The following is a 19162-nucleotide window of genomic DNA, read 5'->3' on the forward strand; positions in this document are numbered from 1 at the left end:
TTTCTCTCAAAAGTTTTGTAAGCCTTAGTTGATCATAGAGGCCATTGTTGGCAATAGTTCTGCTATCTACTCAGGCCAACCATGCTTTTGGGAAACGCAGTCAAGGTTGCCTCATAAAATGGAAATCTTTAGGTGAACTTATAAATGCTTCTGTCATCAGTGATGTGAAGGAGAAACTGGTGTGATGTAACAAGATAAAAAAAAGTCAACAAATTTCCCCTTTAATTGCTAAAGATTGTTCTCATCAGAAGTATTCAGTAACATTTTTAATGAGCATATCTGGTATAAATATTCCCCTGCAGACCGCATGCACAAACCTTCACTTCCTGCCGTGCAAGACGGCGGTGAGCTTTTGAACAATAGGTGTAAACATTGACAGGAAACGCATCATTCAAGATGCCTTTCTCAGCTTCAACAAATACAAAGATTAGATCAACTCAAAAGAATAAATCTGTTTATTTAAATGAGCATAACTGATGTTAAGTCCATTAAAGGGATAGTTCAGCAAGAAATTAAAATGGTCATCATTTACTCACCCTCGTTCAAAAGCAGAATCACTTTCTTTTTTTGTAGTAGTAGTTTTTTGACAGTTTTGGTTCCATTGTATGGTCAAAAATATCAAGAAAGTTAATGGGAACCAAAACTTTTTTTTAAAATATATTTTTCAGAAGAAAGACATGAGGGTGAATTATGACAAAACTGGTTCCCTTTAAGGCACTGTATACATTTACATTTATGCCATAAATAAGTATTTTGTTTGGGATTTTCCACAAACATCGCGATATCACAATATCTTTGAGATCACGGATCAAGCTTCTCTGGAGGTCTCGTTATGCACCTCGCCAGTCTATGATTGCGATGATATTTGTAACAAATACGTTACATTTATGTCATGATAAAGTTCCAGAAAGTGTGAGAGGCGTGGAAATGGATGTGTACGCCACCCAGCTGTGTTCCCCCCTCCCACTCTCCTCTGTCGTTCTTTCCTTCAGTCATGCTCTCTTTCATGTCCGCCAGGAACGAGTGCACACAGGAAACTGTGACAGCTTTGTCTCCAGCATCACCCACTCTGGAAGAACAGCAATGAGTCAGTGTGCTTCATGGGCCGGGAGCTTCATCCGACGCCGCTTTCGCTCTTAAACTATTTTTACGCATCTCTTCAAAGAAATACACGAATGAAAACAGACGCTTAGATGCATTTTTGGGGTTATATTTCATTTCTGGGTCAGTTTTCTTTATGTATCCCAAATCCCAGCATCAATAATCCACAGTCATTCTAACGCTCGTCCTCCTCATGTTTTCCAGAGCTCACAACAGTCCTCGCATTCCTCCGTCATGTAGAGGTACGAGTTGATGGCCTCCTTCAGTCCTTCGCTCACCAGAGACTCCTCCGCACCCTCTTTACTCTGCCCGAAGATCATGGAGCTGTGAAGAGAGCTCGGTTACAAACTGCTCTACTAGGTTTTCGTGGCTCATAGTGATAGTTCACTTCAAAATGATAATTCTGTCATTATTTACTCTACCTGAAGTTGTTTCAAACCTGTGTGTGAGTTTCTTTCTTCTGTTGAACACAAAGGAAGATATTTTGAAGAATGTTGTTGGACCCCATTGACTTCTATAGTATTTTTCTCCTGTCACGGTCTGGTTACCAACATTCTTCTAAATATCTTCATGTTCAACGGAAGAAAGAAACTCGTACAGGGTTGAAACAACTTGAGGGAATGATGGCAGAATGAACTATCCATTTAAGATGATATTCCTAGTGTGTCATTGAAGGACTGATTAGGATGTGTTTGCCTCACCTGTCCACATCTTTCCAGTTTATCGTGGGCCTCTTTATGGCAATCGGAGGTGCGCCGGTTACAACGGGAACATTGTTAGATCCAAGGATAAAGCACGGCTCCCCGAGAGTACAGCATAACCCGTCCGATACTTCTGAGGGACAGTTCACATTTAGACTCTGGCCACACACTTACACAAAAGTGGGTAGCACTTTATTTAACAGTCCTGTTCCCCATGTACATACTATGTACTTATTATAGTGTAACTGGGTAATATATGATGTCTATAGAACGTGTTCAGAACTATTAGTGCATAACCAAATCATGTGTCAACCATAAACCTAGCAATCCCACACAGAATAACGAGTTAGGCCGTGTGTCCACCGAAGCGTTCTTAGCTAGCTGAAAACACCGAGCTGTGGGAGCTTGAGATCTCGCAGTGTTTTGATTTTATTTGAATCAAAATATTCAAATAAAATCAAAAATAAAATTCAAATAAAATCAAAATATGAATCAAAACAGCTGAAACAAAATATTGGCGGAACGACTCTTAGTATCTTATACGTCGACACAACGTAACGTACTTACCTAACAAAGGCTAAAAGTAGCCCAAGCCTTACAAAAATTTACCATGGTTGTTTATAGTAAAAGCGTAGTAACCATGTTTTTTTTGTCAGACTGATTCACATTTGAATAACTGCAGTTTTAACAACAAATACCATGGTTAGTGTAGTAAAACCATGGTTAATTTGTGGTTCTCATGGTTTAACCACAATGACCATGTTTTTTTTTTGTTTGTTCTATTTGTTGTAAAACCATGGTTGGAGGTTTGCCGGTAAAAAATCGTTCCATAGGATAAAATTGAGTTACGAGGTGAGTTACGCAACCCAACAGTGTAAAAGTAGCCCAATACCGCAGCTACACACTTCTCAAAACTGATGTGCTTTTTGACGTTCGTTGTCGTTGTATAAGCAGAAAGCGGCGGCTGGTCGGGGTAGTGTTTGTCCCGCCCCTCCTCCACTGTGATTGGACAGCTGAGTTAAAAGTGACAGTGATGAGCGCTGACCAATCTTCAACTTTCTGCGACTGGTAAAAAAAACCCAAAAAAAACCAACAAAAAAAAAAACCTGCAGTGCTTCTATTGAAAACAATTGACTGTTCGCAAAGACCCGCCCCTCTTAGTTACTGTCGCTATGTCCGACAAGCTACGCCGCTCTCACGCCGTCATCATGTTCTCACGCAGTGAAAAATACATCGCGCAGCAGAGAGGAGACTAAAGCCAGACCGATTTATCAGCAGACATTAGTCATTTTCCAAACTATTGGCATCAGCAGTTATAATGGCCGATTAATGAATATTTCAAAAAAATCGGTGTTGATGAGTGTTGGAGTTGTATAGTTTGTCCACCAGAGGGCACTCTATACCCTCCCTGTTGGCAACGCTTGTGTATAACGCGCCACACATCCTGCTGATCCAGGTTGCAGGTAGATTATAAGGCAATGTAGGGACTAATTATTATTTTATTTATCAGAACTTTAATATATTTTTATGTTCCTCTGTTCTGTTGTGACAATAAAAGAAACAAGTTTCTTTTTGAAATGCACTATCATATTATTTTAGTTAAAACTCATAATTACAAATAACTAATGTTAGGGAAATCTGCTAGTGTTTTTTTGCACGTTTCTCGAATTTTTTTTTTTTTTTTTTAATATCGGCCGATATATCGGAATATCGGATTTTAAAACCAACAAATATTTGTTGAAATCCGTTATCGGTCGGGCTCTAGAGGAGACCTATGACAACAAGCTGACAGACAGGACAGACCACGCTACTTTTCGGTTACTTTTGATATGAAACATATTAAACAAAGTCTCACCTTTCAAATTTGGTAATTTTTAAAAATAAATGTAAACAATAAATACCGTTTTGTGGCTCTTTAATGTGTCGTGACAGATCCCTTTAGAGCATCAGTTAAAGCTAGTTCCTTCTAGTTTATTTATGGCATGAACGAACATAAGGAATGTTGTTTTAACTGCGGAAAGGTGTCAGTATATTCCGTTTTTCAAGTGCAAATCCCCCCATGATAATCTACTAACTCTCCTGACTGCCTTGTCGGACAAAATGGCGGACGGCGAAGTATGATTGGTCAGATCACCTGTCAATCAAACTCCCTGCGAAGGGCCAATTGGACACATATGCTAGTCTTTGGTGGACACGCGGCTTCGACGGCTGTATCTGTGAGTGTGCGTACCTGAATAGTGTGCGACCAGGTCTGCGAGGCTCCTGAAGGTGAGACTGGGTGAGATGTAGACCCAGCCGTTCTCGATGCAGCTGATCCGGTAGTGTCTGACAGAGGCGCGCTCCTGAGAGCTGCTCTTACGCACTGACAGGGAGTGATGACCTGGGGAACACAAACATGATCAGTTCGTTTGATGCACTTCATTATACACGATGAGCAAACAAACATCTTTTGTTTTGTCGCTGGGAAGGTGAATCAGTCGGGTAATAATCCAGCTAGTGTGTTTGTACCTGGGTAGGTCTCGCTCTCTCTGATGAGGAAGGAGCCGGGCTGATTATGGGGGAGCATCAGAAGTTCCTCTGCTTTCTGTTTGCTGAGACCCAAAAACTGCCACCTACACCAACACACAGATGAGCGACGAGTGTGAGGACAAAATCAACAGAAGGAAAAAGCAGTAGGTAGATCATTCGTCATGTGAGTAAGCGAGTACAGTTCGTCCCCAACATGACGATCAGATCAGCTGTGCCCACTCTACACCCCACTCAAAGATAACCCCACTATAGAAACTACAGCTGACATCATCACCACCGCCTCTCCCAGACCACCTGATGATGATGTCATGAGGCATGCACTGCATGCACCCACAGGAGATTGAGTTCGGCTCACCTGTTGTACACTTTGGCAGTGTAGTTGCTGGGGATGTAGCTCTCTTTTCCTGTGGCTGACGAACTCACTTTCCACCACTCTCCTTCACTGTAACACACATTAGCGCGTCAGACACTCGCACTGAGGATTGAGGCACTCGTCTGTAATGATGCGCCGTCGTGCAACAGCACACTTACTCTGACAAAATGTTGAGCCTCTCTCCCACTCTGATGGCACAGTCTCCTGGACCTCTGGACGGATAGTCGTACAGGGACACCACCACGAATCTGCCCGTGTCTCCTAACACACACACACACGAAACACCTTTAGGCCTGTTGCTGTACTCATATTATAAGAGCACCTCCGAAAAAACACATGATTAAAAACGACCCTAAGTTAAAGTTACCCTAATATTTATAGTGACAAATTATAAATTGTTAAACATCGTATTATATGTAATCTTTCCTGGTTTTTGGAAGTAAATTACCATAATTTATTTTATATATATATATATATACAGTATATATATAATACTACATTTAAATCAGCATATCATTATAAAATGTTTTTTTTGTGTGTGTGTGTGAGTAAAATTATGAGCCAAAAATGTAAATAATTTAACAGCTTTCCCAGAAGTCCCTGCGTGATGCATCACCCGTGTTAGTTTAGTATCATTTTAATACTAATATAGTTTTTGTTAATATTTTAAATTAGACTTATTTTATATATATATATATATATATATATATATGTATATATATATATGAAGAGCTCTTTTCCAAAACGCGTTAAACGACATTTTTAAAAAAAATGAGTTTGTCGTGTCATTCTGCTGTGGACAGAACCCTTTCACTGCTCTATCAACGTTTCATGCCGAATCGCTATATTTCCTTGTTTAAAATGTACTGCAAGATACAGTTTCTTCCCAAGCCGCGATAAGCACCAGCCCTGTTTTTAGCCTAAACACGATAAATCCTCAAATTCAATGAGCGCTCTACACAATCCAGCACGGCGGCACTCTGAACAGAGGTTTATTATGTTCATTCATTCCTCAAAATGAGTCCTAGTTTTCTAGTCGACTAGTAGTAGATCATTTAAGCCATTTGTATTATCAGTAATCACATATATTGATTTAATTAAATGGGAGAGAAACCATATGAGCGTTTTTAATTGCATATTCCGCATCTCAACGTATGCATAAAGCTTGCCACAAAGAACCGGCAAAAGTAATGATTATGCATGAAACATTTGAATTGTTTATTATTATACCATGGTCTGGGTGAATACTCGATTCTGATTGGCTGCAGGGTGTCCGTTAAAAAGTGATAGAGGACACCTAGTAAAGTAGTTCTGGTGAAACTGCCTGTTTACCATTCGAAATGAAGAAATAAATGCGCTGCCCACAACAGCTGTGAGTAACCATAGCAACAGGCAGTCAAAGTATCCGTTAACAATTTGCTCTATCAAAACAAACATCTAACGTTAGTTAGATACATAGCCTACTAATAGAACAATGAGCGGCGACTTCGTTATTTCTTTTAACATTTATGGAGAGTATGACAACTTTGACGACTGGGATGCTGCTGAAGAAAGAAAAAATGTAAATAAAACGGAGAAACGTCGCAAAGAAAATTAACGTTACAACTCTGCTGCTCTGAATGAGACCCTGCGGGAGTTTTACGCAGCAGTCCGGACAACCAAGGCAGGAGAGTACAGCGTTTCAAGCCTAAGAAGCCTGTTTGATTAATTGTTTTATGTGTAATTAAAAAAAAATAACTATGCCCACCTTTGTGTTTCATGAAAAAAAAAATGCATTTTTGAACCTGAAGGGATCTACAAGCTGAGCGGACTATAAATATCTCCGGTTGCTAAATAAACCAGGCGAGTTATTATTTGTAAAAACTAGATTTAGCCTAATTAAAATATAAACTAACAGCTAATGTTTTAAAAATGTGTTATTTGGCAAGTGACCATGGTATAAGCGGGTTAATGCCCTTCGAGGTGTCCATTGTCAGGTTTTAATGGACTTCGGCGGAGGCAACCGTCCTCCGCTGCGCGTCGGCCGGTTCACGCCTCGCCGTCGTCCATTAAAACCTGACAATGGACACCTCGTCGGGCATTAACCCTTACATAAACTAGTGTTTTCTGTCAGTGTCAGCAACAAAGATAAAGTTGATGATGCTTACTCGCCATCTTCGCAGTGAACGCGCATAGAGAAACGCATACTTCGAATTAGCCTACATACGCAGAGAGTTGCCAATTTATTTTAGTTTTTAATGGTTTTGTTTAAAAGTAGATATTTAAAGCTTTCTGTAGCTTAGTTCTCAGGCCTGTGTGAGGCAAGCATCGCGGTGTTTCGGTTCATAATATGAGACGCGCTCCGGTTCACCTGCGCGCCTCTGTGTCCTGATTATATTGTCTGATATTTACTTCTAATGTATTAATCCAGTCAATTTGTCGATGAAACATTTATTAAAATGAAGATACAATTTATATGAAATGAAATTTACAAGCTTTCTACAAAACAAAACTTAATAAGTGGTCAAAATCATGTCTGACGCACTCCAAATATTTTCCGATATTGGGCAGCTTTTTAATTTTGATCCTATCTTACTCATCTCATGCGGTTCCCTTTTCATAGCCTACTCAACATAGATGAAATAATAAAAATAAGTAATGTAATATTATTAAAAACAAATGTGAAATGTTTATTTTGTTTTTTTGTTTTTTTTTACTTATATTTAAGCGTCATGCTGCTCCGCTTTGCTCACATGTTATGTAGCCTGTGTGTGTGTGCATGTGCTGGAGGGGTGCCCATCCCTTTTTTGAATATCGTTATCATATATTGATCATTTTTAATAATTCGTTTTTTTCATGCATATGTTGAAATTGGTATTAATAATTTGTTTTTTTCATGCATATGTTGAAATTGGTACTATTTGTTTGAGGTTTATTTCGATTTATAGCGTTTTGGAAAAAAATAAAATTAACTTTTAAATTATCATTAACAATATTGTTGTTTGATTTAATAATTATAGTTCAAAATGTTCAGACTGAACCAATAAAACATTTAAACAGGATAATTTGAATATTCACAAAATGTGTGGGTCTAGGTAAAAAATGTAGTTTTCCTGAAAACTATTGAAATGGATTTATAGCATTTTGGAAAAGAGCTCTTCATATGTACTGTATATATATATATATATATATATATATATGAAGAGTTCAGATGCAAAAGCCTCTAAATGCCATTTGAAATTTTCTTTTTTAATGATGATTTTTATCAAACTTGTATATTGAAGTTCAGTAATTTCACTTAAATAACAATTAATAGGTAATTATCATTGCCATTTAAGTGAAATCTCTGAACTTAAATATACAAGCTTGATAAAAATGATCATTCTAGAAGAAAATTTCAAATGGCACTTAGAGGCTTTTGCATCTGAACTCTTCATATATATATATATATATATATATATATATATATATATATATATATATAGGGTTTCATTTTAAATTCAGTTGAAGATTTAGCTTTTTTTTCTTTCTTTTTTCTGTCTGTATAGTTTTTATTAAGTTTTAGTTTTTTTAGTTGACTTATTTTGGTACTTCAACTTTAAATGAACTTTAAACTATCTGAAATAAAATAAGCAAGTCTTTTACTATTTTATGAATAAGTAATGAAAATGTTTTTATGGTTTCAGTTTTACCTAATAATAATAAACCAGTGCATCACATTTGATTATATTTTATTTATATAGCATTGGTTTTTATTTCCATCACTAGATGGAACATTTGTGCTACATTTTATATTGTTTTCATGACTATCTATATACAAGTATTGGTCGTGATTTATGGACAGGACACTTATGATAAACTCTGATTCATCTTGTGGCTATTTATTTGTCCCCCCATGTATTAATATGGCAGTTATCAGTATGTACAAATCATATTTTGGTAGTTCAGGTAGACTAATATATTAATGTTACATTGATTAATGAAATATACAGCTGTAATACCTGAAAAATTGTCAATGTATTTTTTACTGTGATTTTTTTTGCAACCTCAGCCCCAGTTTATTACCATAACATTAACAAGATGTTTTTTTAAACACAGTAAAAGGTGATCCGTTGACTTCATAATTTTAAGGTTTCCTCACTTTAAAGTAAATAAGCTATGTAATTGAAAAAATTAAGTTATGTGAACTTATACTTTATGGTCAATTGAAAAAAATAAGTTATGTGAAATTATTTACTTAAAAAAAGTGAGGAAGCCTTAAAATTAAGTAAATAATTTCCCATAACTTATTTTTTTCAATTACCCATAAAGTTTAAGTTCACATAACTTTTTTTTTTCAATTACATTAGTTTATTTACTTGAAAGTGATGAAACCTTAAAAAAGTGAGGTTGCCTTAAATTTATGAAGTCAACTGATCACTTTTTACTGTGTATTTAAAAAAATAAAATCTTGTTAATGTTATGGTAATAAACTGGGGCTAAGGTTGCAAAAAAAAGGTTGTTTCAGTTATTACAGCTGAATATTTCATTAATCAATCATAAAAAATTTCACCTAACTTAATTTTTTCAATTACCCATAAAGTTTAAGTTCACATAACCTAATTTTTTCCAATTACCCATACAGTTTAAATTCACATAACCTAATTTTTTTCAATTACCCATTAAGTTTAAGTTCACATAAACTTAAGTTTTTTCAATTACATAGTTTATTTACTTTAAAAAAAAGCGAGGAAACCAGTTGCCTTAAAATTAGGTTAAGTCAACTGATCACTTTTTAATGTGTATTCTATCATTGATAACGCTGTGGGAAAAGTTACGCACAGAAAATCCTCAACTTATACACGAGTGCTTGAAAGCGCCACTGAAAGCTGTAGCTGCAACATTTACCACAACACCACATGTATATCTACGCTTCTGTTCGACATGTAGTGCTCCCTTCCTGAGATATGATGCACATATGCACATATGAAGTGTGTATTGCAGTGCTGAACTCACCCATGGAGAGTTCAGCTCTTTCCTCCGTGTCCAGGAGAACAGCATGTGCGCTGGATCCGCGCCGGTCTTTACTGGGCCGACTGCCCATGCTCCTCCGGAGTGTTTAGGTGCACAATGCTGACAGCAACCAAAATCTAAGGACAGAAGAGGGCGAGATTTTATTTAGCACCGATTGATTCTTGATATTCATTAAAAAAAAAAGCATAAAAACAACATACACGAATAAACCAACAAATCAGTTTAGCTCGACCATGGAATTTGAATGTAAGGAGGAAGGATGTTGACAAACCACTGGTGTACTTTGATAAAAAAAAAAACTTTCCATCAGCACTTTCACTATCACACACTTTTTTAACTTGGACAAAAAAAAGGGTTGCCATTCTAAAAATAGATCTGGTGCATGTTGAGAAGATTCTCATACTCAGTTACATCACAACGGCACGCGATGCATTTATTTATACAATGTGAAACATATACAGCGGACCCAACAGATTCAAATGATTCAGTATGCATATGCCACTACCAGGTAAGATATCACACTCTGAGATAAAATCATAATATAACGTGACTCATTCTCTATATTATGACTCTTATATAATGATAAAGGCGACAGTAAAGTGCTGAGGTACAATTTTCCACTGCCTCCCCACAAGGTTGGTGTGAAAAATAAATCGATTGAAGGAAATTAATCGGATGGTCTTGAATCAGGACTTGGAAAACAGAAATTTCCAGCATTTCAACATCCTACAGTCTTATTACATTGTAATAACCTAGTTTAATCCCTCATTCACTGTCACTGATTTCAACACCCTCAAAGCGCTACTGTAGCATTCGTGATCTTTGAGGGCTATTCTTCTGTATCATATTGTAATGCAGTGGCACTGGTCCCACATTAGCGAGCAGATGGTCACCTGGTACCACAGATGGGTCTCACTAGGTCATCAGGGTCTCCAGGTCCAAATTACAGACCTCATACCCTGGCCACCGAAATAACACATGCATAACTGATTACATGTGCTACATACCAACACAAATATCACACACAAACCAACCAACCGACAACTAACGGCAGTGTGTCGTATTCTACATTTCTTTATAACATTTAGTCAGAGATTAGAACAGGGATACTAACTTCCTGTTGAGGCAATACAGACGACATTTAAGCCGTTTAAGATGACTTTAAAGGAGTAGTTCACTTTAAAAAAATGTTTTTGCTGATAATTTACTCACCAACATGTCATCCAAGATGTCCATGTCTTTCTTTCTTCAGTCGATTTTTGATGAAAACATTCCAGGATTTTTCTCCATATAATGGACTTCAGTGGGAACCAAACGGTTCATGGTCAAAATGAGAGTTTATTGCTGTTTCAAACGACACCAGACGTTGAATAAGGGTCTTATCTAGCAAAACAATCGGTCATTTCAAAAATAAATAAAAAAGTTGAAGTTTTATAAGCACAATTGCTCGCCTTGCTCTGTTCTGTGATGCACATTCATGACTCTCCAGTTCGAACTCCTTTATCAAAATTAACAAATCTTTTTTTCGAGTAATTTTTTAAATGAGCGCTCGTTTCGCTTGATAAGACCCTTATTCATCGTCTGGTGTCGTTTAAAGCCCTTTAAAGCTGCACTGAAACTCTCATTTGGACCGTTTGGTTCCCATTGAAGTCCACTATATGGAGAAAATCCTGGAATGTTTTCATCAAAAACCTTAATTTCTTTTCGACTGAAGAAAGAAAGACATGGACATCTTGGATGACATGGGGGTGAGTAAATTATCAGCAACTACTCCTTTAAGAGTTCTCAAGTCTGAACTGGAAAGTATCAAACAACTTCAAAATGGCACACAAACCCGCACATTTCTTTGAAACGCCAAGGCGTCTTTTCAAGATGATTCTGACTTTGATTCAAGATCGAAGATTATAACTTTAAAGTCTGAGCTTCTTGTGTTTACATTATGAACATAGACATTCTTTTAGATACATTATTCTCAAATGTTTACCTTAAAAAAATAAAAAAATAAGTGTTAAAATGCCCAGATTTTCTCCCAACCAAAAACAATTTTAATTACTATAAATCTAAATTCATGTAAGGCGCTTTGGATGAACCTGCTAAATGAATAAAAAGGTCAAAGCGGTCGGCAAAAACAACCTTAAACAGATTCAAATGCGAGCATAAAGTTTCGTACTCACCTCATGGTCTTGAAGCTAGCTTTGATGACAATCCTTTTGGAGCAAACAGACCTCCTCACCAGGACACAGTGGATTTGGGAGACTATCTGGAGTGATTTCGGCACAGATCAGAGGCCAGTTGAGCTCACTGTGTTACTGCGGGATGCTGCTGCGGTCGTCTCAGTGTCTCAGCAAACGGAGGCTTATTTACTACACACTTGTAGTTTCCTGTGACGAACAGGTCTAACTGTCACTCCTTTGCTGACGCACAGATGTCTGACAGAGAGAACAGACTAGAAGAAGGTGGTTTGATCATGTTTAATCTTCAACAGCACAGAAAGCTTTTGAATGTCATGATGTCATGGGCTAATTGATGCAACAATGTTTACGGCTTACGGAATATTGAAAAGGTTCAGATATTCTCTGATGATACTTTTTGCGCATATTAATTTCAATATCTCCCAAATGCACCAAAATCAATTGCCATGGCAATAACTGCCATGGAAACTAAATGATCAGATCAGATGCAAAACAAGTCTTGCTACAAATTACTGCTCATTTACACATTTTAAACCCCAGCTGAAAAAAAAGATGATAATGGATGCACAATTTGCATTGGGATTCATAAGGTGATGGATTTTAGCACGTATCACTATTCTGTGAATTCTGAATATGTGCATTGCATTATCTGTACTCATGACCTGTTAAACTTATACTGAAGATGTTGCAAACCTAGTTCCCATGACAAATGGAGCGATTTCATTAAAGTGAATGAGTTCATCATTGAGAAGCGGATCAGCAAATCTATACGGTAAATGAAAATGACAAACATAAAGGCCTAATCTCCTCTAGCTGAGTGATCATGCATATCAGATGGAAAGAAGACTCAGCACAGATCTGTTTTCGACTGATCCTTTCGGCTGTGGTCAAAAGTTGTACTTGAAGTACTTGAAGTGTGCATGCCACAGTTTCTAAAAATAGCTTCTATGTGTGTCAATTTTGACCACATGCAATCAATAAAACTTGCTTGTGATCGGAAACTTTCTCAGCAGGCTGAGATGACTGAGGTGCAATGTAGTGCATATTGAGTGCTATTAGTGCATGAAGTTGTGCTTTTAAGTGATTTGGGTCACATCACACTTTGTTTTTCCCTGAACTCTAAATATAGTGTTAGTTAAGGTCGAATTGCCCAAAACATTGTTTTCCTTGACCATTTTCAACACTCAGCTCCTTAAAGGTAGCCCAAAATGTAAATTCTGTACTTTGTTGTACTTATCCTCAGGTTGTTTCAAACTTGTATGACTTTATTTCTTCTGAAGAGCACACGAGGAAATATATTCACTTTTCCAAAACTCTTCACATAGTGGTCAATGTGGTCTAAACTGTGGATCACTTATACAAAAATGCATTCAATGACCACTCTAAAAAATGCTGGGATGTTTTAACCCCATTTTGGGTCAAATATGGAACTCAAACATTGGGTTAAAAATGTAATTTAAAAATATAACCCAATGGCAGGGTTTGTCCATATTCGAACTTAATAACTTAAACACAAATACTGCCAAAGCTCTATGGTCAATTAAAAAAAAAAAGACAAACCCTAGAAATGTACACTGATAAAAATGATTTTGTGGTGAAGTAAATACTACAGAAAAAAACAATGTAATTTACATGAAAAAAGTTAGTTCAGGCAAGAATTTAAAAAAAAGGTAAATTCTATAGTAGTACTCAATTCAATCGTGTAGAAATGTAAGCGTAAATATCAACTTTATAAAATTAAGTAAAACTACTCAACTTTTCTGATACTGGTCTTCCCATCATGCACTGGGCCTTGAATAATTAATGAGGTTTATTTTTCACTGTTTTCACAGTTTGTTGCTCTTTTTTATCATTGCTTTTGTTGTTAGGATTAGTAACTTGCCATTTTGTGACATTTGGAGTTCATTTTCTACTTAAAATGACACATTCAAACACAAAAACGATCCATCAATATTTGTGTATATGATCCATACCGTCATTGTGTATTGTCTACCAAGTTTTGAGGTCTGCGTTCACACATGTATTTTCAGAAATGAAGATGTGGTGACACACACGCTATATGCATCGACGATAAACCTTTCTGAGTAAATCATATACTTTCAATCATATACTAAAAAAGTGTAGTCTAATTCAATGTTATATTGTTTGAGTGAAATGTAGTGCAAAGAAAAAAATCAATGAAATACATATTACTTAACCTTTAATTAGCTATTTAAATATTACTTAATTTCTTACGTTACTTTCACTTAACTTAGTTAAAGGTTCTCTAAGCGATGCTGGGCAAAAACATTTTTTGTCACATACATCAAACGTCTCCTCACTATCGGCTAGCTGCCTGTCCCCTAAACACACTGTAAAAAAACGCGGGGTCCCACTTTATATTAAGTGGCTTTAAGTACCATGTACTTACATTGAAATTAATAATTTGATACAATGTACTTATTGTGTACATAAATGTTTTTACATTGTACTTATATTTAAAAAATACCAGCATGTAGTTACAGCCGTAATTAATTTATGTAATTACAACTGTAATTACACAGCTGACCCATCCCTTACACTTAAACCTACCCTTAAACCTACCCATACCACCACACCTGTCCCTAACCTTACCCATATCACACCTCAATAGCACCAAAAGTGATTTACAATACAACATGAGCACAATAAGTACATTGTACTTATTTTTTAATGTAAGTACATAGTACTTAAAGCCACTTAATATAAAGTGGGACCGATGCTTCTATCTCCTTCACATACACACACCCTTCATGTGCACGTGCACTAACCCCCCAGACCCACCCTCGTATACCTTCTTGCCAGTGATTGGCTGGAACACTGTTTGTTAGGTTTCGTGGTCCGGGTGAGACATGATTGTTTTTGTTGCCGTTTGTGGAGCCTGTGGTGTCTACAGGGACGTTTGAAAAATGGCCGACACACGACCAAATAGACGTCGTTCTGAAGAACAAATTAAAAAGAAGAAGGAGTCGGATAAAGAACGTGCGAGGTTCAGAATTTACATCGCTAGCAAAGCTTTTGAACGATGTCGAGAACTCCGGCGGCAGAAGGGCTTCCAGTCCGACATTCAGGTTGCTCTGTTTTTGCTGGACAGGTGGGTAACGTTACATTGTTTTTTTTTCTTCTAAATTGACGTTTTATGTTCGCCAAACCCACACAAGGATATAATTAGCTAGAACTATGCACGTTCACAATTATTTCAGGAAGCACGGAAGGGAGGGGAAGGAGATGAGATGCGGCGGAGGGAGGGTCTAGCTAGCCTCCGATTTGTTTTAAAATATTCCAAACGTCAACAACACCCAGGATCGCTCAGAGAACCTTTAAATATGGTTTACTTAATTCTATGTGTGAAATTTACTCAAAAAATATCAGTCAAAAACTTTCCCTAAAAAAATTAAGTAAATTTTACTCATTGTTTTTTTTACAGTGTGCTGCTAATTTTGAAATATATTATCAATGAAAACTATTTATTTATTATTGACCCGGCCTAATGAATGTCATTTTCATATTTCTTAGACATACGATGGGAAAACCATTAGTTTAGTTACCAGTTGCTATTGTGCTCTGAAAGCATAAGCTGAGTTGAGACATGTATGGTGTGTTTTGGTAGTTTTACTTCATCTTGAATGTGAGATTTACTGCTGTGCCAAGCTGAAAGTTGGCAAGGGGAATTGTGTGAAGAGAAAAAGTGACCCAAGTACTGAGAATTGTGTCCTAGCAACGGATAAAAGCAATAAATCAAATAAAGAAACATACAAGTTTTATGTACAACTACTTTATTTCAATATTCGTACAAATTGATATACTCAGCGGGCAGTATGCAGTACAGCACCCCCTAAATGCCTGGAGGACAAAGCACGACGCATCAAGGCAGCGGTACAATCAGCGATCAACAACTGACATCCACTGAAAGAATAAAGAACAAAGACCAATAACAACAACACTTCAGAAGCTAACAGAGTAGTCAAAACAATATGAGGTTATTGGGATATCAGTCCACTGTACAGAAGGAATGGAGGGTTTTTACCAAAAGCCTACAGGTTACTAGTGCATTCAGAGGAACCATGCTGTTTTCACACCTCTAGATGCCCCTTATGGTACATATACCTGTTCAGATCTTCTCTTCAGCTATTGGCTTGTTTTGGTGCAGCTGATCTCCAAAGCAAAGATTGTGAAAAATATTGTACAAAACCTAAGCAAAGTCTTCACTATTAAGGGGCTTCTAGTCTACAACTCAGTACAGTTCTCCATGTAAACAGAATCAGATTGATTACATTCAACCAAAGAGAATTCAATTAACCATTGAAGATCTAAACATAATTAATACTAATATAAATATCTATTGTACACTTTAAATAGGGGCATGCTAATCAGTAGCTTTTTCGAAACAAATAGCAGACCGTCAAACAAAACCAAATATGGTGACAGAAGTAGAAGCCGTCTAAAAGCAAGAAATCAGTCAACAAAGAGGAAGTGAAGTGGTTCGGTCGTCTCTATAGTGAACACAAGGGGCAGGAAGACCTTAGAGAGGGCAAGAGAGGGAACGAAACCTCTCCTGCTACAGACGAGAATACCCTCTGAATATTCAATATACAACAGCCACCAGCTAAATATACACACAAGAAGCATATCCAGTGGGAAAATGAATCTTGGAAGGATGACAAAAATAACAATAATGGAGAAATAAAGCAGTACGCCAATCAAGATCAAGGTAAAAACATAGTTAGTGTGCGTCCATGCAGTGGAGAAATATTACAATATGTTTAAATACATGGATTACTAGACATCAAACAGTGCATCCCTTCATTAGAGCCGCTTTAGTTTTTGTATACTTGCTCTCTGGCCACAAGGGAACAAGTAGACAAAGAATGAAAGACAAAGCCAGAGTGGGGGGAAAAAAAACCAAATCGGACAGAAAGCGGTCTGAGGTGCAGAAGGGTAACACGCGTATGATCCCGGGTGAAATGGTGGCTTGGTTCTGGGTGCTTTAGCAGGACACCTCCATGGTTTGCGGTCTGGTCTGGTTGTCGAGGACTGAGCCGCCAGTGGCGCCCTCCACCTGTGAACTGGTATGAGCGCGGCTGCGTGTGCCGTCCGCTGAGCCCATGCTGGAGGACGAGTGAGTGCGGGACCGGGACAATCGGGTCATGCCGGCAGTGGGCACTGAGAGAGAGAGAAGAGAGAAATCGGACAGAGCTGAAAACATGTACAGACTAATGATGCTGCATGACAGTTGGAGGATCCTGAGTGAAGGCCTTGTGCTTCACAGGAAAGTCAGTTTCGCACCCGGATCCAAACATATGGAGATCCAGGAAGGGGAGAATAATGAGTCTCCTCAGAGTGAATGAACACATCTACACATTGCTGACTGCTTAACTAACGCTGAACTGATTGAGATACTACGACAATCTCAAACTATGGTTGATAAGAATAGTAAGCTGAATCCCAATTCATATACTTCTTATACACCATTGATGGAGATTTGCAACAGGAAAGCTAAATTGGAGCAGGACTGGGTTTCGAATTGGGTATATTTCATTTATTAATGTGCCTTTTGATTAAATACAGAATGAAACAAATTATCTCTCTGTGGCAGAGTTTCAAACCGGTTTAAAGGAATAGTTCACACAAAAATGAAAATTCTGTCAGTATTTACTCACCCTCATGTTGTTTCAACCCCGTAAGACCTTCGTTCATCTTCAGAACACGAATTAAGATATTTGTGATTAAATCTGAGAGCTGGATCACTCCTGCATAGTAGTCCATAGGCTTCTTGAGGGATTGAAACTTGCCGGCCTCGAAAAGTTATTAAAGACATCGTTAAAATAGTCCAAGTGAATACAGTCAATCTTAACTTTATCAAACGACGAGAATACTTTCTGTGCACAAAAGCAAACGACTTTGTTTCAACTATTAATGTCCTTCTCTTTGGGCCTCTAGTCGGTTAAACGTCACATGTAGGCTCACTATTGGCTGACGCTGGTCATGTGTGTATGCGTGTGACGTACGACAGATCGCCCAGAGAGAAGGAAATTAATAGTTGAAATAGTTGAATTTTTTCTTTGCGCACAAAAAGTATTCTCGTCGTTTGATAAACTTAAGATTGAGCCACTGTAGTCACTTGGACTGTTTTAACGATGTCTTTAATTACTTTTCGAGGCCGGCAAGTTTCAATCCCTCAAGAAGCCTATGGACTAGTATCGAGGAGTGATCCAGCTCTCAGATTTCATCAAAAACATCTTAATTTGTGTTCCGAAGATGAACGAAGGTCTTACGGGGTTGGAACAACATGAGGACAAATACTGACAGAATTTTCATTTTAGGGTGAACTATCCCTTTAAACCAGGAACTATTCAAAGAGCTCAAAAGAGTCATTTTGTTTTGGGAATTGGGCAACAATAAATAAAAATGAATCGGACTACAGTATTTACATTGTGTGTTTGGGCCGTTTACACCTGGTCACTTCATGCATCTGATTTGTTAAAATGGTTCACTTTACACATAGATGTGTCTCCGCACAACAAACATAAATCTGATCTTCAATTTTCGTGCATAAACCATTCACATAAAAAAAGCAAGATATGAGCTGTATTTTATTCATCATCAGCTAATTTCAGTTTCGAGTTTTCCAGTTTCGTCAGAAATGTGTCTCATACCACCCCCTGAATGGCTTTATTGATCGGATTTAACATCTCGAAAGAGTTTCGAGGGGCATTTACACCTGGTCTTTTCACGATCAGCTATCCGATCACAGAAAAAGCTTGAAGTGAGCATGTGCAAACACACCTTTTGGGGGCCTGTGAAAAACTGAAAATCTCAAAAACCCATCAGTAACACTTTGACTTACTACTTTTTAAATCCACTACGATTCAGAACAAAGTAACTTTAATATTATGCAGGATGGATAGTATGCAAATTTGGGATTCAGACCTAGATACCCTTAGAACAAAGTCTCTTCTGAAAACATGGTGTAAAATAGAGTGCTGCAAGGATGATGCATTTTTAAGGCTAGTCTGGAACTTCGAATCAGTCGTTCCCTCAACTAGGATTTTTCCATTGGTTTTTGGATCATTACAGAAAATAGGCTCTGTGACCCGACCATCAATATAATCTTCACAGACGAACACAACTTTTATTGATTTTGAAGACTAAATATAATCCCCCGAAGTAAACTATAAACGAAATAAACCACGGTCGCATGACTTCAACATCACAACTGTAGCTCAATCGTTCTTCAAAATTTACAAGTTGGAAAG

General features: G+C 37.4%; 2 protein-coding genes across 8 annotated transcripts in view; both read right to left on the reverse strand.

The window, feature by feature from the left end:
• Positions 1-437: 437 nt before the first annotated feature.
• Positions 438-12808, reverse strand: sla2b (Src like adaptor 2b). Of its 2 annotated transcripts, none has more exons than XM_039658264.2 (8): positions 11871-12808; positions 9679-9812; positions 4863-4965; positions 4687-4773; positions 4311-4414; positions 4033-4182; positions 1803-1935; positions 438-1425 (listed from the first exon to the last, which is right to left on the reverse strand). In XM_039658264.2, the coding sequence occupies exons 2-8, from the start codon at positions 9764-9766 to the stop codon at positions 1293-1295; spliced, it is 798 nt and encodes a 265-aa protein (XP_039514198.1). In that variant the 5' UTR covers positions 9767-9812; positions 11871-12808; the 3' UTR covers positions 438-1292. The 2 variants fall into 2 exon arrangements, with proteins under 2 accessions (XP_039514198.1, XP_039514205.1); XM_039658271.2 differs by having other exon boundaries at positions 1803-1932; positions 11871-12606.
• A 3486-nt stretch (positions 12809-16294) lies between these two features.
• ndrg3b (ndrg family member 3b) overlaps positions 16295-19162 on the reverse strand; it is a 59454-nt gene continuing 56586 nt past the window's right edge. For 5 of the 6 annotated variants that reach the window (XM_039658281.2, XM_089124709.1, XM_089124708.1 and 2 more), the window contains one exon: positions 16844-17069. In XM_039658281.2, the coding sequence (XP_039514215.1) occupies positions 16894-17069 (176 nt within the window). In that variant the 3' untranslated portion in view covers positions 16844-16893. Of the gene's footprint in view, positions 17070-19162 lie in introns of all 6 variants that reach the window. The other variant, XM_039658297.2, reaches the window with a different exon arrangement.

The sequence above is a fragment of the Pimephales promelas genome, chromosome 20 (genome assembly GCF_988280905.1).
Source record: "Pimephales promelas chromosome 20, fPimPro1.hap1.1, whole genome shotgun sequence".
In the NCBI taxonomy this organism is placed as follows: Eukaryota; Metazoa; Chordata; class Actinopteri; order Cypriniformes; family Leuciscidae; genus Pimephales; species Pimephales promelas.

What these genes read in the sequence shown, in the direction of transcription:
- sla2b (XM_039658264.2), bottom strand. Translation starts at nt 9,766, where the DNA reads ATGGGCAGTCGGCCCAGTAAAGACCGGCGCGGATCCAGCGCACATGCT. An exon ending in AGGCTCAACATTTTGTCAGA is followed by an intron (nt 4,774 to 4,862) that starts GTAAGTGTGCTG and finishes TGTGTGTTACAG; the next exon opens with TGAAGGAGAGTGGTGGAAAG. An exon ending in AGAGAGCGAGACCTACCCAG is followed by an intron (nt 4,183 to 4,310) that starts GTACAAACACAC and finishes TGTGTTCCCCAG; the next exon opens with GTCATCACTCCCTGTCAGTG.